Raw genomic sequence first — 25,336 nt, 5'->3', positions numbered from 1 at the left:
ACCTTTTGCATATTTGAAGGATCAGATAAATTTGTGAATGTATTTATGTAATTATGATTGTTGCTCTGCCCTTGTCCAAGTGCTCAGGGGTGGGCTATGGAACTTTAAAGCTAAAGAGATGAAAATAAAATTGGAATAACTACCTATAAAAGCAACACAACCAGTTAATAAATTTATAATCCAAACTATTTAAATGAGCACAATGCACTTTTCCATTTTTGACAATGATTTAAGGCTGCCCTATTCTTTCCTGGCAGAAGATCTGTGCTCTTCTAACAGCCACATGACAGGCAGCATTGTGCAGCTTTTCCCATACAGAGATGTCTAGTCATGGGAAATGCATCTATTAAATGCCTGCTGTGCAGTTATTAAAAGCACAGCACCTTTATATAAAAAAGGCAGTGAGGCTACATTCATAATAATGTTGTTTACAACAGTAGCTCAACTGGCTTGCACTGAACGGGGGGCGGGGGGACATTTTGAGAACCAGGGTACAATGCTTTTCAAAGTTGCCCCCCCTTCAGAATAGGAACCTCAACACAAAAATGTATTTATGCCACAATCATCAAGACCTACCTTCCAGGACACTAACACTTATACAAACTGTTAGTGTACATTCTTTGTATACTTTAGAATACAAACAATTAAAAGACATTATAATTTGACAAGGGGGTACAGAATTGGAAGGGTGGTAGGGATATGAAACACTGGTTCCAGGGCCAGTGTGGTGTACTGGTTAGAGTGTTGGACTGGGAGATGGGAGATCCAGGTTCTAGTCCCCACTCGGCCATGGAAGCTCACTGAGTGACTTTGGGCCAGTCACAGTCTCTTAGCTCAAGCCACCTCACAGGGTTGCTGTTGTGAGGATAAAATGGAGAGGAGGGGATTATGTACACCACCTTGGGTTCCTTAAGGAGGAAAAAAGACAGGATATAAATGTAATAAATACACAAATAAATATGCTGTCTTGTTTTCCACTCCCACCTTCAGTAGGATTGACCTGTTGCTATTCATTTGATAACCAACTGTGAAATTGCTCTCTGTTATCATGACAGACTGTTGTCTCCTGTTCCACTTGGACATTAAGATAACAGTGGGAGCTTATATGGGAGGCAATAAGACAATTGTTTGTGAACTCATTGTTCCTGCCCATACAAAAAAGGAAAGTCTGCAACTACCTTGGCCAGTTTCTTCAGATCTGTTCTTAGGGTTGGGATTTTTTTGTTTGTTTTGAGATTTTGGGAATGCCATTTCTCTTCCAACTGACTACTCTTGATCATTAAGATTAATGCAGCTGTTCATTTAGAACAGAAATATTCTAGTTGATCATTTAGATCTGGAGTGGGATCAGTGCTTTACAAGTGGTAATACTACGCTAAGAAACCTTCACCAGACTTGCATTGGCTAAGCATGTATGGAAATTCTGAAATAAAAATTAAATATCAATTTGTTTGTTTTCCAACTGACTTTAGGCCAATGTTGGGGAACCTTTTTCCCCCCACAGAGAGACACATTCCCCCTAGGAGTAATCTTTCAGAGTGTTACAAAGTGGCTGTCTTTTGAGTGAACAGTACTGACTCCAGTACTAAAACCAAAAAGCCAGGTGCCTTCATCCCTAGCCTCAGCAAAGATGGGAGAAAGGCACAGGAAGGGGGTTGAGAGCAACATGCAAGACTAGATCAAGCAATTCAGTTTCTAATGGACTGCTTAAAATGCATTCCCCAAAGGCTAAGGTGGGCGTCAAAATTCAGCAAAACATGAATGTGCTGAATAGCAAGAGTAATATCTGGTAAGTTACCCAGTCAACCACCTGCAATATGCTCCTGTTGTTGAACTTCAGCCTTGACACCTGTCTTTAAGACAGTCATTAAGATGCATGGTCATCTTTTGTTAAGTGAATAACAGATAGTAAGTAGGACTTTTGTTTTTGCCAAGTACAGCCATCATCCTCAAGCACCCTCTTTTGTTATACAAGATGGGAGGCCAACTCAGTCTTTCTCCCATAGCAAGTAGCACCATTTCTAGTGCCTATGAGCAGCGCCTGGCTCATCAGAGTTGTGAAGTCACTGCCTTCCTTTGAACTGCATAAGAAGCCTCAGGTTGGGGCATTCCCAAGTCCCCCTCTTCCCAGAGGTGGGGGGCCATGGTGCTGAAATCACTAGGTGCCTCACCCCTGCAGGGGTAAGGTGCCACACTGCTGCTGAAATCACTCAAAAGTCTTTCCTCCCAGAGGAAAGGCTCCATGCTGAAATCACTGAAATTGCTAAGCTCCTTGCTTGCCAGAGCAAGGTGCCAGCAGGAGGTGCTTTGCGTTCCCAGTCAAGGCTCTCTGCTTTCCCTCCTCTTCACCTGAGACCAGGAATTGCAACGTGCACTAGTTCCTGTCTTCAGGAAAGGGCTTCAGCCCAGGGAAAGGTATATTGGTTTCAGAGGTCCTCTGAAGCAATTGTAGCTTCCCTACCCACCCATACTTCAAGCCTCAGGAAGACTCCTTCCCACAGTCTTGAAAACTACTTTTAGGCCTGAAGCTCAGCTTCACCAAGAATGCAGCTAATTTCCCCACCAAAGCATAACTTGGTGAAGGCTGGAGCATCCTCAGTTGGTCTTGTGTTAAATCCATTTGCTCAGCTAATTCCCCAAACTAGCTTGTGCATTTAAATCTTTGTAAACCCCAATAACCCCTTCATGGATCACTGCCTTGTTGTGGCAAAGGGGCTTGTGTAACTCAGTGAAGCCATAAGCTATGCCATGCAGGGCCACCCAAGACGGACAGGTCATGGCGGAGAGTTCTGACAAAATGTGGTCCACTGGAGAAAGAAATGGCAACCCACTCCAGTATTCTTGCCAAGAAAACCCCATGGAACGTATCACAAGGCTAAAAGATATGACGCCAGAAGATGAGCCCCTCAGGTCGGAAGGTGTCCAATATACTACTGGGGAAGAGCAGAGGGTATTTTCAAGTAGCGCCAGAAAGAGTGAAGCGGCTGGGCCAAAGCCGAAAGGACACTCAGCTGTGGATGTGTCTGGTGGTGAAAAGAAAGTCCGATGCTGTAAAGAACAATATTGTTTAGGAACCTGGAATGTAAAATCAATGAATCAAGGTAAGCTGGAGGTGGTCAAACATGAGATGGCAAGATTGAACATCGACATCTTGGGAATCAGTGAACTAAAATGGACAGGCATGGGCGAATTTAATTCAGGTGACCATCATATCTACTACTGTGGGCAAGAATCCCTTAGAAGAAATGGAGTAGCACTCATAGCCAACAAAAGGGTGGGAAAAGCAGTACTGGGGTACAATCTCAAAAACGACAGAATGATTTCAGTACGAACCCAAGGTAAACCATTCAACATCACAGTAATTCAATTCTATGCTCCAACCACTGAGGCCGGAGAAGCTGAGGTTGATCAGTTCTATGAAGACCTACAACACCTTCTAGAACTAACACCAAAAAAAGATGTCCTCTTCATCATAGGGGATTGGAATGCTAAAGTAGGAAGTCAAGAAATAACTGGGATATCAGGCAAGCATGGCCTTGGTGTACAAAATAAAGCAGGACAAAAGCTAATAGAGTTTTGCCAAGAGAACACGCTGATCATAGCAAACACTCTTTTCCAACAGCACAAGAGGCAACTCTACACATGGACATCACCAGATGGTCAATATCAAAATCAGATTATGTCCTTTGCAGCCAAAGATGGAGAAGCTCTATACAGTCAGTCAAAACAAGACCTGGAGCTGACTGTGGCTCAGATCACGAGCTTCTTGTTGCAAAATTTTGGCTGAAATTGAGGAACGTAGGGAAAACCACTAAACCATTCAGGTATGACCTAAATCATATCCCTGATGAATATACAGTGGAGGTGAGGAATAGATTTCAGGGATTAGACCTGATAGACAGAGTGCCTGAGGAACTATGGACGGAGGTCCGTAACATTGTTCAGGGGGCAGCAACTCAATCCATCCCAAAGAAAAAGAAATGCAAGAAAGCCAAGTGGCTGTCTGAGGAGGCTTTACAAGTAGCTGAGGAAAGAAGGGAAGCGAAAAGCAAGGGAGAAAGGGGAAGATCTATCCAACTGAATGCAGAGTTCCAGAGAATAGCAAGGAGAGACAAGAAGGCCTTCTTAAATGAACAATGCAAAGAAATTGAGGAAAACAACAGAATAGGAAAGACTAGAGAAAGACTCTTCAGGAAAATTGGAGTTCTCAAGGGACCGTTTTGTGCAAAGACGGGCATGATAAAGGACAAAGAAGGCAGGGACCTAACAGAAGCAGATGAGTTTAAGAAGAGGTGGAAAGAATACACAGAAGAACTATACAGGAAAGATCTTAATGCCCCTGATAGCCATGATAGTGCGGTCACGGAACTTGAGCCAGACATCCTCGAGAGTGAAGTCAAGTGGGCCTTAGGAAGAATTACTAACAACAAAGCTAGCGGAGATGACAGTATTCCAGCTGAGCTATTTAAGATCCTAAAAGATGATGCTGTTAAGGTGTTGCACTCAATATGCCAACAAATTTGGAACACTCAACAGTGGCCACAAGACTGGAAAAGGTCAGTTTACATTCCAATTCCAAAGAAGGGCAACACCAAAGAGTGTTCAAACTACCGTACAATTGCGCTCATTTCACATGCCAGCAAGTTTATGCTCAAAATCCTACAAGCTAGGCTTCAGCAGTATGCAAACCAAGAACTACCAGAAGTACAAGCTGGGTTTTCAAAGAGGCAGAGGAACTAGAGATCAAATGGCCAACATTCGCTGCATCATGGAGAAAGCAAGAGAATTCCACAAAAACATCTATTTCTGCTTCATTGACTACGCTAAAGCCTTTGATTGTGTGGATCACAACAAACTGTGGCAAATTCTGAAAGAGATGGGAGTACCAGACCACCTTACCTGTCTCCTGAGAAACCTGTACGAGGGTCAAGAAGCAACAGTAAGAACCGGACATGGAACAACCGAGTGGTTCAAAATTGGGAAAGGAGTACGACAAGGCTGCATATTGTCGCCCTGCTTATTTAACTTATATGCAGAGTACATCATGAGAAACGCCAGGTTGGATGAATCACGGGTCGGAATTAAGATTGCCGGGAGAATTATCAACAACCTCAGATACGCAGACGATACCACCCTAATGGCAGAAAGCGATGGGGATCTCAAGAGCCTCTTGTTGAGGGTGAAAGAGGAAAATGCAAAAGCTAGTTTGAAACTCAACATTAAAAAAAACTAAGATCATGGCATCTGGCCCCATCACTTCCTGGCAAATAGAAGGGGAAGAAATGGAAGCAGTGACAGATTTTATTTTCTTGGGCTCCAAGATCATCGCAGACGGTGACTGTAGCCATGAAATTAAAAGACGCTTGCTCCTTGGGAGGAAAGCTATGGCAAACCTAGACAGCATAGTAAGAAACAGAGACATCACCTTGCCGACAAAGGTCCGTATAATCAAAGCTATGGTTTTCCCAGTAGTAATGTATGGCTGTGAGAGCTGGACTATAAGGAAGGCTGAGCGCCGAAGAAGTGATGCTTTCGAACTGTGGTGCTGGAGAAGACTCTTACGAGTCCCCTGGACTGCAAGGAGGTCAAATCAGTCAATCCTAATGGAAATCAACCCTGAGTGCTCATTGGAAGGACAGATACTGAAGCTGAAGCTCAAATATTTTGGCCACCTAATGTGAAGAGAAAACTCTCTGGAAAAGACCCTGATGCTATGAAAGACTGAAGGCAAAAGGAGAAGGGGACAGCAGAGGATGAGATGGCTAGATAGCATCACTGATGCAATGAATATGGACTTGAGCACGCTCCGGAAGAGAGCGCAGGATAGGAAGGCCTGGCGTGCTATGGTCCATGAGGTCACGAAGAGTCGGACACGACTGAACGACTGAACAACAACAACAAACCCCAATAAATGTGCCATTGTGGTGTTATCCTCTCCAACAGTGTCTGAGTGTGAATCTCTTTGAGTGGGAATCTCCTTCTTAGCCATAGACGCTCTATTGCCTATGTCAAAAGATTCCTTATAAGTGGGTGTGTGACTCTCGTTAGAGCGTGTGCAAGGTTGTACAAGAAGCTGCATGCAGGTGGTGGGTGGAGCCACAGCTACCCCACTCCCACTCTGAAGGAGTAGGTAAAGGGCTCCGTATAGCCCTCTCCCCTCCTTTCTCTCTCTGGCTGGTCCTTGGCTGTATGGCAGGAGTGCAGAATCTCAGTGTGGGGGCCAAATCTGGCCCTCCTGGGGTCCCACTCTTGCCCTCTGGGGTCCCCCAGAAGGCCATACCCCTTTCCCCCAACCACCGATCCTTTGGTGGTCTTCTTGCTTTTGTGCGTTTTTTTTCCTCTATTCTAAAAAGTTAATTAAGCCTTAGGAGAGGCATTTTACTAGCAGTAAGAGCTTTAAGCTAAAATGTGCTGGCATGTGGGGGGGGGGGAGGTTGGCCCTGTCCTTTTTCCCTTCAGACCCACCCACCACTGAAATGCTGCTCCCGAGAGCATCTCCGAAATGGAATTTGGCTGTTGGGCTGAAAGAGGTTCTGCACCCCTGCTGTATGGGTTCCACAACTTACAAAAGGAGACCCATGCAACCTTCCATATATGCATCCAGCCATCACTTTCCTCCCCGGGGTCCCATTGTGCAAGTTACTGGATCCAAATCTGCACAAAAAGCGATGAATACTAGGGAACATTTCATTTTAAAAATATGGATTTTTACTTAGCATGTGCTTTAGGGGCAATTTAGAATCATTCCCCTTGTAGTGGTTCCAGGCACAACAATGTGGCACATTGTTAAATACAATTGTTCTTGGGTTTCTTTTGGCTGCAACTGTCTTTTCTATATGCCTTACTTCTCTTATAAGTGAAATGTTCTCTCTGCTGGTGCAACTCTTCCTCTTTTTTTGTCTCCTTCTCACCCCTTTTGGCTGGAGCAAAAAACTTGCAAATGTCTTTGACATTTCCATCACATCTCACATATTAGTATGCATGTTATTTTATTTATTACACAGGTTTATATACTGCTTTATAATAATATAACCATAAGAAATATAACAAAAATGCAATAACATAGTAATAAAACTATAACGATACTATAACTATATTATGGTTGTATGTTGCTTTGTGTGCCTTTTTGGTAGAAAGAATGGCTATAAATATCTAAAATAAGTATAGACAATATGCATGTTCATAACAATTTGGTAAACCAAAAAGAAGCAGTGAGAGCATTTGTGATTCACCAAAATCCACAGGTTTATAGTCTACATGAATGTATCTGATTGCCCCACAATCTTTTAGATCTTTTTAAACAGGAAACTCTCCACTGTAGGTATTTGAAGAGTTTTATGCAGTGTATATAGCTATAGTGGTACAATTTTCAGGAATGTAAGTAATGACAGAAACAAGTGTAGACTTGATTTCTCTTTCTCATGGAACAAATGCAAAGCATACCCTTGGATCTGTGTTATGACAAAACATACTAACTTGTTTTCTAGACCCGTTGCCGAAAGGCACTTAAAAAACACTACTAGGGATGTACAGATTTTGTTAAATCTGTTCCATCTGTGTTTTCCAGATTGTCAGGTGCCTTTCATTCTGTTGTCCGCTCATTGACGGAATCAGATTTTTTGTATGAGAATTTTGTTCGTTTGCAAATGTGCATTAGCGCAAGTGCCCATTAGCACAAAGTGTGCAATTATGCATTTGCGCAAATCCTCCCCCAAAGTTAAAAAAAATGGTCCATAAGTCCGCAGAATCCACATGACTAGGAAAAAGCCAGTCCATTGCAGAACCTGCAGGTTGGATTCATAGAAATCTGAACTTATTTGAATCTGTTGCAGATTTCTTCAACATCCCTAAACACAACAATATTCACATTTTCCTTTTTGCACCAAAATTACAGATTTTAGGAAATTCCCTCAGATAACTTCAATTTGCAATTCAGTTTGCAATGCCTGGATGTCACAGATTCATGTTTTCACCTGACTTTTGGAAACAGCAGTCTTTTTTTAACCACTGATAAGAAAATGTTGTTAAACTATGTAACTGAGGGCCAGCGCTGAAATAATCCTGGAGCTGGGTAGGATTATTATCATATTTGTGATAGTCCAAAGGTGCCATCCTATGTGTGTTTAGACAGAAAAAACTACAACTCCCAGTTCTGGAAGGGAATGCTGGGAGTTGTAGGACGTTTGTCTGTCTAAGCATGCGTAGGATTGCATGCTTACTCTCAGGTAAGTGTTTATAGGATGGCAGCCTACATTATCTCTTCTGCCGAAAACTCCTACAATTCTCAGCATTCTCCAGCCACCATGGCTGACTGGGGAATGCTAGGAGTTGTAGGACTTTTTTTCTGTCGTAACATGTATAGGATTGCACCTTTAAAGAAAGGGACTATCTCTTCCCATTCATAAAAACAGCCCTGCCAGGTTGCCCAGAACTGAGGCATACTCATATGAGCTAACTGGCTGTACACAAGCCTCTCTTACTATATAGGAAGAAATATAAACAAAGGAGTGAAGGGCAAAATAACATATCTCTGTGCTGATTCCTTAAGAACCTTCTGCATTTCAGTGTAGTTGCTTACAGTTGTAAGCAAGTTACTACTACCAGTAGGAATTGCGAATCTTGGATTTTTTCTTTGGAAATTTTCAGCTTTATTTTCAGATTGGAAGATTAGGTATATTGAAATAGGCTATGTGATATGGCTGTTTTCCATTCCATCATGGATTTTTCAAAAGTTATCCAGCAAGATATAAATTACTGAATCCCACCCAACCAAGAACTTTGTTAAGCATTAAAAACACGCTAGAAAAAAAGGAAGTTAATTCTTGCACAAATAGTGTAAGATGTTTGCTCATCCAAATGATTTGTGAACTGCCCAGAGAGCTTTGGCTATTGGGCAGTACAGAAATGAAATAAATACAATACGATACAATATGCTATATTTGCCCTTGTGGCATGAAGGAAACCTTTCCAATCTGATGTGCTTTTGTTGTGCAAGTGCCCCCAAACAAAGGGTGTTGGCTAAGGTTGCAAGGTTTGGTTGATTAATCAATTCAATTAGTAGATTAAAATCTTTTCACATGCGATCTTATGCATGTCTAGACAGAAAAAAAAAGTCCTACAGTTCCCAGCATTCCCCAGCCAGCTGGCTGGGGGGATGCTGGGAGTTGTAGGACTTTTTTTTTACTGTCTAAACATGTATAGGATTATGCCCCTAATTGATTTTAAAAGTACTCCTGATTAATTGCATGGACTTTTTTTTTTAATTCATTTTTAAAAATGTAAATACCTGCAAATCATTGAGCAGCAGGGATCTTCTTAGGAGAGGGATTCCTCCTTTTCTCACACACAGGAGGGAATGCCTCTTCTGAGACTGTACCTACTGCCATGCATATGTGCGTTATCTAAAACAGGGTGAAGAATCTTTTGTCTGTTGAGGGCACACTCCCTCGAGGGTAATCTGTTGGGGGGCCACATGATGGCCAAAGCCAGTGGTGGATGGAACCAGAGCCAAAGGTGGGTGGATCACCCCCTTTATCTCTTTCTGCCAACCCCCTCTCTTTCTTCCCACTTTCGCTTTCTCTCTCTCCCTCTTCCACTCCTCTCTCTCTCTCTCTCTTTCTGCCACCGCCTTCTCTCCCCCACCTGTGCCCCCTATTCTCTTTCTCCCTGTCTCTTCCATCCCACCCAGCAGGCTGCCAGGAAAGGGACAGGTTGCCATTGTTTTTGAAATTAGGCTGAGGGCCACAAGTTGCCTATCCCTGAGTGTAAAACAAAGAGAGTATTTTCTTCCTCTTCAGCTCTGTTATTTTAGCTATATGCAAAGTAATGCAGAGTTAATCAATCAATTAACTGAAACTCATAAATGAATTGACTAAGGTTTCTTTAATCAAGTAACGATCCTAGCCCTTGTACAAAAGCACATCAATTTCCATTAATTTCACTGCACCTGCACTGGATGTATTGCGACCTGTGATTTTAGTTTCTGTTGATGTTTCCAGAGAAAGGTGCAAGCCTATCCCTGCTGTTTAAGACAATTTTAATTCATTAGCAGGATATAATTTTTGTATTTTAATTTGTGTACTTTACAGAAGCTGTGGATCTTAAACTATAGTCCCTGCAGAAGGATCTAGTCAGTCCTTTGTCACATACTGTCAAGCCAGGCAATTGCAAGGGTCCACAATGAGGCTAGAACCTACAGTTTTTCATCCCTAACCAATGCACAGATATGGGCCCGATATCCTATGAAACTGCTAGAGACCTTGAAGGACCCACACTGGGGCAAATTACGTGTTACACTAACAGCATATTTAAATACCATGCTTGGGACTGGGCATGCCTCTCTTTTAACAAACAAGGAGCTCAATCCATAGTAGGACTAAAGCCCAGGGGTAGCAGGATTACCCCTGGGCTTCCCACCATGCCATTTGGGGGTGAACAGCAGCTTCGGGGGAGTAATTTTTGCCAGGAAATCACCATGTGGGGAAAGGGTTTAAAACCCCTTCCTCCATGCTGCTATCTGAGGGGATTTCTACACCAGCCTAAAATCCTGCATTTAAAACGGGGCTTTCTGCTTCTGTTTCAAATGCACGATCACAACTGACTCCCTTTACACGTGCTCCCGTTCCACCCTCCTTCTCCCCATATCCTTCATTGATCTCACTCCTCTTCTTCCAGCTTTAAGTCTTTTGACAGAGGAAACTGAAGGGGAACACAACAGGGTAATTTGATAGCTCATTATCTGTGATCTATTTAAAAACAGAACAAAGGGCATTTAGTGCAGGAGGGTCACGGCAGGGTCATGTAAAGAGCCCACAAACTTCCGTGAAGGAGCAATCTCAATCACAGGATAAAAGCCCTGTGTGAAGGAGCCCTGAATCTCCCTATCTGGATCTCCACACAGCTGCTTTGTTCAGAAATATAGGAGTGTGGGAAGCTGCCTTATATCAAGTCAGACCATTTGTCCATCTAGCTCAGTATTAGTGATGGGTGAACTTACCCCAACAGAAATTATAATTTGCATGTCAAGTTATACATTCCTTGGTCCAATCTTGGATGAATGTTCTCCATTATTTCAAGATCTTGTTGTGTTTGTGTGAATTGTTGCACATGTGCATCAACAGTGCATTTTGGGAACTGTAGTATGGCATCATGCATCAGGACGTCATGTTCCCCTCTCAGATTGGCTGTTTTTCATGTGCCCTGCTGTTTACCCTACAGTTGGTATGGAGCCACTGGAGCTGGAGGGAACGGCTGCAAGACAAGTGGTTGCAGCGCAAGTCAGAGCTGTGGAAGAGGCACCTCCATCGGTCAAAGTCCAGATCTCTTCCTCACCTACCAGTTGCTCCCCTCCTAACCTTCTCATTGGATTCCCTTTCCAGTATTCCTCACAGTACCCACCCACCAGTTCCTCAGGTCTAAAGTAAATTCTTACTGACCAAACAAGAAAAAAAAATCTGTCCGATACTAGAGGGAAATGGTCTTGGTTGACTAGCTGCATACAGAAAGAAACCAAGCCATGAGTGAGAAAGAAACATTGAAAAGTCAGTGAATACCAACCTACATGGCTGTTCTTCAAATGTGATTGGTTTGTTAAAGGATTTCAGATCCAACGTTTACAATGACTGGTTTGGAAAACAGTAACTAAAGGGTTAAGTGACATCATTCTATGAGCCTAAGAGCTGCGAACAGTACATTCCCTTTCCTTCAGAAAGTTAAGGGTTAAACCAACCAACCAACCAACATCAGGACATGTGCAGAAATGGCAGAGTTTAGATGCTTAGTCATACAGACCACGCAGGTACAGAACATAGCTGTTAACTCATAATCAATCTCAACTTGAATAATGAAAATACTAAAGTTTGTTTGATAGCCATCCAGGCTCAGTACACATACAGGTATTATGAACATAATAGCTTCTACCAACGAACTGCCTAATTTTGAATTTTGGTGGCATCCCTATTCAATGTCATCAACACTGGATGGCAGTGGTTCTCCAGGGTTTCAGAAAGGAGCCTTTTCCAGCTCTACTTGGAGATGCTGGGGATTGAACCTGGACCTTCTGCACGCAAAGCAGGTGCTCTGTCCACTGCACTATGGCCCTTCACCATAAAGAAAGAAAGAAGCATGCCCAGTCCTAAGCATGATATTTAAATACACCGTTAATGTAACGTGCAGTTTGGCTCTTACTTAGAACTTCCCTGCTCTACCTACCACCTAGCAAGACTGTGCCTGCCTGCCTGTTGGCCCCTTCCTTCGGACACTCTTGTGTATGTGCCTTAACAAATCTACTAGCCACAACCATGCAGGGGATTTACTGCCTTTGAATTCTGACATTGCCTGCATGGTGTTGTTGTGCACCTACAACTGTACAACTGTTGGAGTGCATGCCACTCAAGTGGGAGTTCCTGGTTCTCTCCCATGTGGGTGCTATATGTTTGTAAATAGTGCAATAATGTGGGCAGGATCGATGGCATGGATGTCACATAGTTGAGATATTCGCACGCATACTAATTGCAGAAGTTTATAATGTATATTTATTTGATCCGCCACTCCCATTTTTAAATGCAAAACATACAGAAAATGGGAAGTGGAAGGATGGGGTAGAGATTAGGGTTGGGAGTGATAGAAAAGGGGGAGGGAGTGTGGTTATTGCCTGTGGCAGACTGGTTACAGCATGCAGTGAAGACCACAAGGAGAAGAAAGAAGGGTTAGCCGAACATTACCTGACAGTCTGGCAGTCTTGCCTCCTGGCTAGTTGTGAGCCGTGTGGCGGTATGGAGGCAGCAGGCTGCTGACAATCTATAAGAAACTGATAAATTAGACATATATACAAAGAGACTTCACAAGGGGTTAGTAAGTAATAAACAGGCAAGACAGGTGATGGAAGAGATTTAGTGAGGAATATATGCTCTACTTATGAGCCGATAGGAATAAACTGCTAAAGCAGGACTGGCTCTTTTACAAATGCTGATAGATTTTCAACTAGGAAAAGGCCAAGACATGGGCTCAAATCCCAACATGGTCTAGACACGGGCCTCCCCATCTCTAAAATTGGAATCCTTGAGCAGTATCCAATACTGCCATTGTGCCTCTGCTGGCTCCATTGTGCTCACAGGACCCACCACAAGGAACTAGAGCTTCCTAAAGTTCATGTTTCTGGAACAGGACAGTTCAGTGGAACTCCCTTCTGGGAGCTCTACACCGCTCCAGAAACTAACGTTTCCTGTCACTTCTGATTGCTTTGGGAATTGGTAGGTTCCCATTGCACTAGTGATGGGTCCCACTAAGACGTGGGCAGTACTGGATATTGCCCATAGTGATTTACCTCATAGGGTTGTTGTGAGGAAAAGCAAGAATATTGGGTGTAATAAAAAAGACGTACTTAGCAATGGATCTTCTGTGGACAGGTGTATATGTACATATGTGTAAGCGACTGAGTCCCATTGCTTTCAGTAGTACTTTGGCATACCTGACTTTCCCTGGGTTGCACCCATAAAGCATCTGGCACATTGAAAGTATACTCTAAAAGACCACTTGGTAAGCCACTCATATGTATCATCATCCTGCCAAGTTATAATTTTCCTGCTTCCCTGGATTTCTGGTGGGGTGAAGAAGCATGGTATGTTTCTCCTCACCACTTGGGAAGACAATGTAAGTGACTGGCGTGCTCAGTGATAACTTCCACATTGTGAAAGTTACTGCCTGGTAAATGGTTTCTCGTATCCCTACAAATCATGGTGGGAATCTGTTGCCTGCTTCCAGAGTGCATTTTAATCAATGATGTTTAATCAACATCAATTCTTCATATTTATGAGGGTAGAAGGGATTGACCATTATGTTAAATTGTTGTGCATGAAGTTTCATACTATAAAATACATATAAAAGTAACATAAAAATTGCTGTGCATATGTATATTTTGGCCAAGATACAACTATCAGGAAATTAGTTTGGTAACTTCCCTGGGTATATTACAGGAGCAAAATATACATGACATAGCCATAATTACATTATTTTAAATATGTGAGTATGAATTTCCATGAACAAAGATATAATGCAAGAATCACAGATCTGTAAAAGTGAAATGCAGATGATCTCTCTTTATTCTTATTGGGTGCTAAAGTGAGGTTAAAAATGTTTGAGAACCTATAAAAAAAGTAACTTTCTCAAACTGGCCCCTGGAGACCTCTTCAAAATAAGCTGTATTGTTTGCCTTACATAATTAATTCCTTTGGAAGTGATTAAAATACCACCCAGACTCAGAAAACAGCTAGGGGCATGGGTGGAGGTTGGTAAAGTTACAAGAGCTAATTGACGGCACCCTTAACATGCGTGGCTGATTTTTTTTTTTTTTTCCAGAGATGAGATTTCAGATATGGAAAAGCAAGAAAGCTGCAATTCAGCATGCCACTCCTCAGTTTACATGCACAAATCCACCTTGTGCAGAGCACTCGTATGATTAGTACTTCACACAACCATACTTGAATTCAAAATGTTAGCAAAGATGACTACAATGTACCTAATGGCCCCGAGAATTAGCCTTGACTCTGGATTCCAGCAGCTGTACCAATGATTATTACTGTGCCTTTATTTGTATTGTGTTTGCCATCTCAGTTCACATATCTAGGTTGCCTGCCTTGGCATTCTAATTTTTCTGTGGAGTTCTGCACTGCCCTCCAGTGGCATGTATGTAATATCTGTGTAGGCAAATTATTTTTTAGGGTCATACAGTGGCAACGTATATTTATGAGCTTGAGAAGGATCTTTAGCAGGAGAGTTTTACTCTAAAAACGATGGAGGTATTTTATGGACACAGTTAAATTGCAAAACGCTCTGAAATGCTGTAGAGAGATTTGAAGCTTAGAGGGGAGGCAGGATCAACTATTATGTTCAATTGTTGTGCATTAATAAGTATATTCATAATAATTGAAACAATATATTATAATTATATAATTGGCCACCTTCAGTACTGTGCAAAAAGGCAGGGTAGAAATTTTGTTTAGAAATAAAGAAATAAGTAAAGGTCTTCTATCTCTTTAACTTGGCTTTTTGAATTATAGTTATGGCTTTTAATGTTGCTTTTAATGTTTCATGATGTTTTTATTTGATTATGTTTTTTACATTTTGAACTCTAAACCACCTTGGTTGATCCTAGAAAGGCAGTATAGAAATACAGTACATAAATTAATCAACTGAAATAAAATAAAATCAACTGAACTCAATGCTAAACTGATGAACTCAAAAAGGGGAGAAGAAATGTTTCCAAAAAGAAGAACTGTTAGATGACTTAGGGTGCAATCCTATGCATGTTTAGACAGAACAAAGTCCTTCAACTCCCAGCATTCCCCAGCCAGCCATGGACTTGTTTTCTGTCTAAACATGGATAGTATTGCACCCTTAAAAAGTGTATTATTCTAACTGAGTACATGATTCCCAAAGGCTGTATTCATCATACTGAGTTTTACAGCACCTATAGAACAAACAACAATGGGTGCAAAAGAACCACTGGTCTGTGGACAAGTATTGTTCAAAAAAAACAAGGCTACAGTCTCAAGCAAGCTCTAGCGTGTTTTTTTTAGGAACAATTATTATAAAGATATACAGTCAGGGCCAGAAATATTGGAACAAGGATAACTGTTTTGGCAGTTGGCCTCTGTACACCACCACATTGAAATTGAAAGGAAGGACACCCAGATGGGGGCGAAGTCAGGACTTTCAGCTGTAATTCAAGGGGTTTGACAAAAGTGGGGCACTAACCATTCAGGAAGGACAGCCAGTGGCATACACACACACCCATCATTGGGGGCTCATAAGTAATGGAACAAACCAACATCATTTCAGACTTAAGGATCACCTTTAATACCTGGATGAAAATCCTTTGCAGTCAATGACTGCCTGAAGTCTGGAACCCATGGACATGACCAAATGCTGAGTTTCCTCCCTCGAGATGCTTTGCCAGGCCTTTACTGCAGCTGCCTTCAGCTGCTGCTTGTTTGTGGGTCTTTCTGCCTTCAGTCTTGTCTTCAGTAAGTGAAAAGCATGCTCTATTGGGTTGAGATCAGGTGACTGACTTGGCCATTGAAGAACATCCCACTTCTTTGCCTTGAGAAACTCTTGGGTAGCTTTTGCTGTATGTTTTGGGTCATTATCCATCTACAATATGAAGCAGCGTCCTATCAGCTTGGCAGCATTTGGCTGAATCTGAGCAGAAAGTATAGCCCTATACACTTCAGAATTCATCCCGCTGCTTTTATCAGCAGTCAGGTCATCAATAAACACCAGTGACCCAGTTCCATTGGCAGCCATACATAGGGATGGTGGAGAATTCCGCCACGGATCTTGGTGAGGCTGAATGCCAGTGCATTAGACCCCCCGAAATCCATGGCGGAACGAAGCCCCCGCCCTCCCAATCCATGAAAGATGCACGAAATGGAGCCCCCAACGCACGAAAGGCACGCGAAATGGAGCACTTACCTGCTGCTGTCCGCGCTGACTTGCAAATGGCGGCTGCCCTGCGGTTCCTTTCCTTCTCCATACTTTTCTCTTCCCATCATTCTGGTACAAGTTAATCTTGGTTTCATCAGTCCAAAGAATCTTATTCCAGAACTGGGCAGGCTTTTTTAGGTGTTTGCTGGCAAAGGCTAATCTGGCCTGTCTGTTCTTGAGCGGTACCAGTGGTTTGCACCTTGTTGTGAAGCCTCTGTATTTACATTCATAAAGCCGCCTCTTGACTGTAGATGTTGATAACAACATGCCTACCTCCACAGGAGCATTCTTGACCTGGCTAGATGTTGTGAAAGGGTTCCTCTTCACCATGAGCAGAATTCTGCAGTCATCCACTTTAGCTGTCTTCTGTGGTCTTCCAGGCCTTTTGCTGTTGCTGAGCTTGCCAGTTAATTCCTTCTTTTTCAGGATGTTCCAAATTGTTGTGTTGGCCACTCCCAGTGTTTTTGCTCTCTCTCTGATGGGTTTATTTTGTTTCCTCAGCCTAATGATGGCCTCCTTCACTCGCATGGACCTCATGCTTTGGGCCTCATGTTGGGAGTTCCAGTGACCAGCTACCAAATGCAAATATAACACTCAGAACCACCTCCAGGCCTTTTATCTGCTTGATTGGTCATGGGGTACCCAGGAAACAGGCCACACCTGGCCATGCAGCTGCTTGTCAGCCACTCTTTCCATTTCTTATGAGTCACCAAGGATGGGGGGGGGGGTATACCACTGGCTTTACTTCCTGAATGGTTAGTGCCCCACTTTTGTCAAACTCCTTGAATGACAGCTGAAAGTCCTGGCTTCACTCCCATCTGGATGTGTTTCCTTTCAACTTCAGTGTGGTGGTGTACAGAGGCCAACTGCCAAAACAGTTATCCTTGTTCCAATATTTCTGGCCCTGACTGTATAGCAGCATTTTATAGATAGGAAGGACTATTAATTAAGGTTGTTGGGGCTCTAACCCTGAATTTTGGGTGGTCCTATGCTTTTGACTGTTGGAAGATGAGGCAAAGTTGGCAACTTCACAAATGAAAAGTTCTAGATAAGTGACAAATAGTAATGGCAGTTGTTCTGTAAGAAACACTGAAAATCTTTTTCCACATAGGGATGTCGGAAAAATCTTCAACGGTTTCAAATGAATTTAGATTTCTATGAACCTAACCTGTGGACTCTGTGGACCTCTGATAGAGGTCTACAAAATTATGCATAGTGTGGTCAATGGATAGGGAGATATTTTTCTCCCTCTCTCAAAATACTAGAACCCAGGGTCATCGCATGAAGCTAATTGGTGGGAGATTCAGGACAGATAAAAGGAAGTCCTTCTTCACACAGCACATAGTTAAACTATGGAATTCTCTACCACAGGATGTAGTGATGGCCACCAATTTGGATGGCTTTAAAAGGCGGTTGGACAAATTCTTGGAGGAGAAAGCTAGCGATGGCTACTAGTCCTGATGGCTGTGTGCTACCTCCAGTACCAGAGGCAAGTGAGCCTATGTACACCAGTTGTTGGGGAACATGGGTGGGAGGGTGTTGTTGCACTCGTGCCCTGTTTGTGGGTTCCTGGTTGACATCTGGTTGGCCACTGCGTGAACAGAATGCTGGACTAGATGGACCCTTGGTCTGATCCAGCATAGCTCTTCTTATGTTCTTATGACTTGTGGACTGTTTTTTTTTTTACTTGGGGGGGGGAGGATTTGTGGAATTTGTTGCAAATGGAAACGAAATTCTCGTACATCCCTAAAAAACAATCCAACTCTGTCAACGACCAAACAATAGAATGAAAGATGCCTGACTATCCACAAAACACAGACGGAATGGATTTAACAAAATCCGTACATCCCTACTTATAAGCAAGATACGAATATTTTATATGTCTTAGCAATATAAAAGGATAGTGCAGAAAAGAGAATGTGAGGTTCCTACATTATATATTATAACAATGTTCCAGACACCACCACCCCTAATGTTGTTCGGTCCTACATATTATCATCCTCCCATTTAGATCTTTTCAATAGAGCTTGAGCCATTTTAAAACTCTGATGAATAAGTTTCGGTTTGTCCTCTGAAATCTACTGCCCTGTGTTGTATTGCTTTGGGTCTAGAGCAGGGACATAACACAACTCAGCGAAGATGTACCAGTTCACATATGGTGTTAATTTAACCCTATCACCTATAAAGGGCTTCTAAATGGTTTCCTATTTTTTATTTCTGGCTCAGCAACCCATTAACATATTTCCTGCTTATCACAAGGTGTTCTCTGCTCTTTTGACCATAAGACAGAGGCACACACAAAAGCATTAAAGCTGTCTTTCCTAGATTATTTATTTTGCATTACCTGGGAGATGTATGTATGTATATTTATTTTTGCTGTCAGCAAAATGAAACTTTTAGAGTGCTATCCTATCTGGATAGTCGCCAGCCTCCTAAATTGGAGGCTGCCAACTATACTATGCAGGGCAGCTGGAGCATGGAGGTGGTCCTCTCCTCCATTCTCCGTCCACCCTGCATTTTTTGCTAGACAGTTGGTTTGGGCAGTTTTGGGGAGAAGGAGGCTGCATGGTGCATAGGAAGCTGCGTAAAGCAGCTTCCTTGGTCTCCTACCCACCCCCAGGACTGGCCCCTTTTCCCCACCTCCACTCTCTCTTTCCAAGTATGGAGACATAGCCAGCATGGAGAGAACCATGCCAGCTACAAGGGGGGGGGAGTGCGGTTTCTGGGAACCACGTTGGGAGCCCTGGCTCTGACCTTGGTTCCCAGATACCGAAAAAATCCTATGGCCCTCTAGATAGTGTCTAATGGCCATAGGATTGGTCCCTCCAATGCTGACTACTTTTCTACCTACCTCATATGAAGCCATATTAGAGAATCAACATGTGTTGGCTTGATATACATACTGGCATTCAATAAACAACAACAAAACTGGAAGGGAATAACTGGAATATGTTCCATTGTATTGCCCAAATCCGTATGCCCTAAAGAAAACCTGAGGACAAAAAGTAAACATGGGAACAGTTGAAATGAGCTCATATAATGTACAGATATATTTTCAACTTATACCTGGCCCTTGGACCAAATGATGCTCTCAGGGCAGCTCTCAGTATAACTAAGATATCACTTTCATATATGTCAATTTCTTCAGTATGCCAGATGTGTCCGGGAGCCAGCAGAGGGTTACTGAGCACATGAAGCTCTGAGGGTACCAAGAGCTAGTATTCTGATCACCTATCTGTCTCAGCTGCATTTGTAAGCAGCAACAGTTCCACCAGCCTTTTTTAGGGGGCTTCTCTTTACAGGTTAATAGCCAAAACTCTAAAATATAAATAAAATGACCTTACAGTCAGACCAAGATTCTATTTGCCACAATAGTGTCTAGAGTGGCAGTGGTATTTCCCAATCTTAACTGGAAATGAGCATGTGCTGTGCTCTACTGAGCTATGGCAGATAAAGCACCTGGTGGCACTAAGTCATATTTTCTTTTTGTTCATAATTTTACATTCTTCCCTCCCATATCTGTCTGTCATGCACCTACACTTTTTTTAATGACCCCTTTAATAGAAGTAGCAGGGAAACCACCAGGTTTCTCCTTGGCAAAGAGCAAGTGATTGAATAGTTGTCTTAGAGCTTAGATATTGAATGACTACTGCCTTTTCAAAACAAAGCAGTCAAATAGATGCTGTCTATGTTCTACAAAGCACTGTGGTGAAAGCCCTGATACTAACAGTTTAATGCTATGCTTTGGATACCAGTGAAGATAAATAGCCTAATGGGTAGGTATGATTGAATTGCCTCCTGGAATAGGTCAGACTTGCTCTCTTACATCATCATTGTTCTTTTCTTATTTAAACAACAGACAGATTGTTGTTCTTTCAACTACCTTCAATTGTTGTCCTTTCAACTACCTTTAGCTAGATTATTTCTCAGCAGGGTTACACTGGTAGCTATCACATGTAGTGAAGCAAAGACAACATGTTTAGATAGTTCTCCTAAATGTTATATTCTTCTACATTTCCTCCCTTTTTCACCCCTGGCACATGGAGTGTTCCTGTTTTGGATTCCAGCCTGCCTGTTACAGGCTCAAACAGGGCATTCCTTCACCTCCACCACCACCACTCTCCTTTGTTACCATAGCTCCTGGAAGCCATTGAGCATGCTCAGTCTTCATTGGGCTATTTGCCGTGGTGGGTGGGTGGGTGGAGATTTTCCCTCTTCTGATATAGATATAGATATAGATATAGATATAATCTTCTGCATGCCTCCGGGTTCACCTAAGCACACTGACACCTCCCTTTTGTTTTTCAGTGGCCCCATTTTGGCTCTTGTGCTGTTGTCACTCACTACCTGGGTTTACTGTTAAGAGAGACAGAGATATGAGACCAAAGGTCTATCTAGTCCAGCATTCTGCACAGCAGATAAGCAGGCACCTCTGGGTGTTTCAAGGAGGTCATGAAAATTACATTATCGTTTGTCCTCAGCACCTGCTTGTCATATATATACTACCTCTGTACATGGCGGTTCTATTAACAAATCACAGCTAATAGCTGTTGGTAGCCCTAGCATTCATGAATTTGTTGTATCCTTTTTTAAAAAGCTACAGGCAATCACCACATCTTATAGATGGGAGTGCAACACTGCTAGTCAGGAGAAATCTCTGCTCTGTTTGGAGATATGCCTGACCACTTGTCACATTTATTTATTTAAAGTAGTTTTTATCCTGTTTTTCTATTATTTTAAAATACTCAAAACAACATACTCAAATATAAATCATATAAACAGATCAATTAAACAAAACAAACCTGAAACAACATAAACGATTTAAAAGACATCAACAATCAGTCAGAAATTTAAAACAGATGGCACCTTCAGCGCACAATTATTAAAATGTGGCACCTAAAAAAGCCTGCTGGTAGATATGTGTTTTACTGCCTGCCTAAAGATTAGTAGAGAAGGAGCCAGGCAGACCACCTTTGGAAGGGCATTCCACAGCCTTGGTGCAACAACCAAAAAGGCCCTATTCCTCCTGCTCGCCCAGGGTCACAGAGCAGAGCCTGTGAATTTGACTTCAGTGTTCAGGCAGTATTTGTTACAAGTGGGCCTTAGGAAGCATTACTAACAACAAAGCTAGTGGAGATGACAGTATTCCAGCCGAGCTATTTAAAATCCTAAAAGATGATGCTGTTAAAGTGCTGCATTCAATATGCCAACAAATCTGGAACATTCAACAGTGGCCACAAGACTGGAAAAGGTCAGTTTACATTCCAATTCCAAAGAAGGGCAACGCCAAAGAGTGTTCAAACTACCGCACAATTGCGCTCATTTCACATGCCAGCAAGGTGATGCTCAAAATCCTACAAGCTAGGCTTCAGCAGTATGCGAACTGAGAACTACCGGAAGTACAAGCTGGGTTTCAAAGAGGCAGAGGAACTAGAGATCAAATCGCCAACATTCGCTGCATCATGGAGAAAGCAAGAGAATTCCAGAAAAACGTCTATTCCTGCTTCATTGACTACGCTAAAGCCTTTGATTGTGTGGATCACAACAAACTGTGGCAAATTCTTAAAGTGATGGGAGTACCAGACCACCTTACCTGTCTCCTGAGAAACCTGTACGAGGGTCAAGAAGCAACAGTAAGAACCAGACATGGAACAACCGATTGGTTCAAAATTGGGAAAGGAGTACGACAAGGCTGCATATTGTCACCCTGCTTATTTAACTTATATGCAGAGTACATCATGAGAAATGCCGGGTTGGATGAATCAGAGGTCGGAATTAAGATTGCCGGGAGAATTATCAACAACCTCCGATATGCAGACGATACCACCCTAATGGCAGAAAGTGAAGAGGATCTCAAGAGCCTCTTGTTGAGGGTGAAAGAGGAGAGTGCAAAAGCTGGTTTGAAACTCAACATTAAAAAAACTAAGATCATGTCATCTGGCCCTATCACTTCCTGGCATATAGAAGGGGAAGAAATGGAAGCAGTGACAGATTTTACTTTCTTGGGCTCCAAGATCACCGCAGATAGTGACAGTAGCCATGAAATTAAAAGATGCTTGCTCCTTGGGAGGAAAGCTATGGCAAACCTAGACAGCATAGTAAGAAGCAGAGACATCACCTTGCCGACAAAGGTCCGTCTAATCAAAGCTATGGTTTTCCCAGTAGTAATGTATGGCTGTGAGAGCTGGACTATAAGGAAGGCTGAGCGCCGAAGAATTGATGCTTTCGAACTGTGGTGCTGGAGAAGACTCTTACAAGTCCCCTGGACTGCAAGGAGGTCAAATCAGTCCATCCTAAAGGAAATCAACCCTGAGTGCTCATTGGAAGGACTGATAATGAAGCTGAAGCTCCAATATTTTGGCCACCTAATGCGAAGAGAAAACTCCCTGGAAAAGACCCTGATGCTGGGAAAGACTGAAGGCAAAAGGAGAAGGGGACGGCAGAGGATGAGATGGCTAGATAGCATCACGGATGCAATGAATATGAACTTGAGCACGCTCTGGGAAAGAGCGCAGGACAGGAAGGCCTGGCGTGCTATGGTCCATGGGGTCACGAAGAGTCGGACACGACTGAACGACTGAACAACAACAACAACAAAGACACACTTCATTATTCGGGCAGTGTTTGCTACTACAGAAATTAAACCATCCATTGTAGTGGGGTTGTAGCTTCGGCTACCCACCCCACAGATATCTAGGCCCTGGTAAAGTGTATGGGGGGTACACTTTGCTTGGGACCTGCTTCTGCTAAGTGCCGCCTCTGTGGCCCTAGTCTTGCATTAATATTTGTTCCCCAATATAACATTCTAGACATATTTTAATGCAGTCATCGTGGTTCAAATCTTTATCTGCTTCACACTGTGAGAGAACAGAGGAACTCATACAGGATGCATCCAGCTTCCAAGGAAAAAATTGAAAAAAAAAAACATTTTATAACCATGCCCAATTTATTTTTTTGGACTTTCAAATAAACACTGATACATTCTGAAGTGACTATAACTATCTAACCAATGTATTTTATAATGAACACATGTATTTGTTTGACAAAAATTCTAGAGAAGAGATGTTAACCAGTCATTCCACATACTAGCCACACTATACCAAGTCAATGTTAGAAAGCAGAACTCCATCTTGGCTTTAAGTAGACATTTTACTGAAGTGAGGTCATATCCTTCCAACACCAGTCACACCAAATAAAGGTCCTCATATTATTTCCAAGGGCTGGAATGTGTTTAAATGCCAGACCAAGGAGATAGTTAAGATCAGAGGTGGTCAGCATATACCCTCCCTTACATTCCAAGTCGATTTGGGAGAGAGAACATAAATCACTACTTAATGCATAATTAAGTTACAGAAATCACTGCCCCAAGATTTGGAGATGTTAATTGGCATGGGTGGCTTTAAAAGAGGGGTTAGACAAAGTCGTATCCACAATATCTAATGTTCAGAGGCATTATGTCCCTGAGTGTTGGATGCTGAAGACAAACAATGGAGGAAGGCTCTTGCATTCATGCTCAGCTTGTGGGCATGACTGTGGACTTCCTGGAGGCATCTGGTTGACTGCTGTTTGAATCAGTTTGCTTGACTAGATAGACCCTTGATCTGATCTGCAGGGCTCTTTTGAGGAACCCTGGGTTTTATAGTTCTGCAGAGAGTAACAATTCTATTAGAGATTCCTAGCTCCCTTGCAGAACAATTAGCAGAAATACCCAGTTCACTCCATTAAACAACCCACGGTTTGTTAACCATGGGTTGTTTGAGAGCAAGCATGCGTATGGGCTCCTGACTACTCTCCTGCTTCTGATGCACTAAACAACCCAGGGATACTGTGTCTCTGGGTTGTTCTCCATGATGTTCCAACCTGGAACTCTGAGTTGTTGAGGAAGAATCAACCCAGAGTTATAACCCAAGAACAAACCTTGGGTTATAAACCTGGGTTGTTTCTCCATCAACAGCCCAGAGTTCCAGGTTTGGACATCATGGAGAAGAACCCAGGGACAGAGCAGCTTTGGGTTATTTAGCACACCAGAAACGGGTGAGTGATTTGGAGTCAGTATGTTTGCTCGCTCCCAAACAACCCATGGTTAACAAACCATGGGTTGTTTAAGCATGTGAACTGGGAATAACTTGATGAGAAGCAAGCAAGCAATTGACATGTAAAAATATTCTTAATAGGTTTGTTATTCATGCCCTTCTCTTATATTAAGAGATACAAGCTGATAATAATTAAAAATAGCAAATAAGTTGACATATATTCAAAGAATAATCATGTTACTGTGAACTTCAAAAACAACATAAAAACACCTGTTCTGTTTTTTAGAATACGAAATAAAATTTTGTGCAGAAACCTAGTTTTACTCATTCCTCACTAAATCAACTGACAGCCTAGCCAACAGGTTAGTGAAATAACAGACACAGAAGGACAGAAAGAAGATTTAAAGTTGTTTGCATTCCCTTAGTTATACAGTACATAGAAATAACATTTAGCAATGAGACTAGACATGCTCATATTAAAAACGTGGCATATTTTTTCAAGACTTTAGTATGAAAAAGTTCTTGTAAGCACATGAACATTGACACCATTCCACGTGGCATCAGTCAGAAAAGAAGCATAATTTGCTGGACACATTCAAGGTTCTATTAATGTGACAGTGGACATTGCATCAAGAGTCTAAAGGCACAACATTATATAGTGCATATCCATATTACACTTGTGTTGATTGCAGTGCTGGGGGTAACTCATCAGATTAGGACAGACTGTAACATTATAAGCAATATTTTGTAACAGAGCTCAAAAAACCAAATACGGACACTTTAAGAAGCAGAGCTGATTCACACGAGCATTCTGCACGTAG

At 42.4% G+C, this 25,336-nt stretch overlaps 1 protein-coding gene across 4 annotated transcripts in view; it reads right to left on the bottom strand.

The window, feature by feature from the left end:
- The window catches only part of BICD1 (BICD cargo adaptor 1), a 214,922-nt gene that overhangs the window by 3,037 nt on the left and 186,549 nt on the right, over positions 1 to 25,336 (bottom strand). For 2 of the 4 annotated variants that reach the window (XM_084809447.1, XM_084809443.1), the window contains one exon: positions 12,723 to 12,798. The exons of the other annotated variants lie outside the window; for them this stretch is intronic. In XM_084809447.1, the coding sequence (XP_084665573.1) occupies positions 12,723 to 12,798 (76 nt within the window). The remainder of the gene's footprint in view (positions 1 to 12,722; positions 12,799 to 25,336) is intronic. 4 annotated transcript variants of the gene reach the window in all.

Source organism: Heloderma suspectum, chromosome 7 (genome assembly GCF_057233095.1).
Source record: "Heloderma suspectum isolate Gila_16-S chromosome 7, 16-S_ref, whole genome shotgun sequence".
NCBI lineage: Eukaryota > Metazoa > Chordata > Lepidosauria > Squamata > Helodermatidae > Heloderma > Heloderma suspectum.
This window is presented reverse-complemented; position numbering and strand designations above follow the sequence as displayed.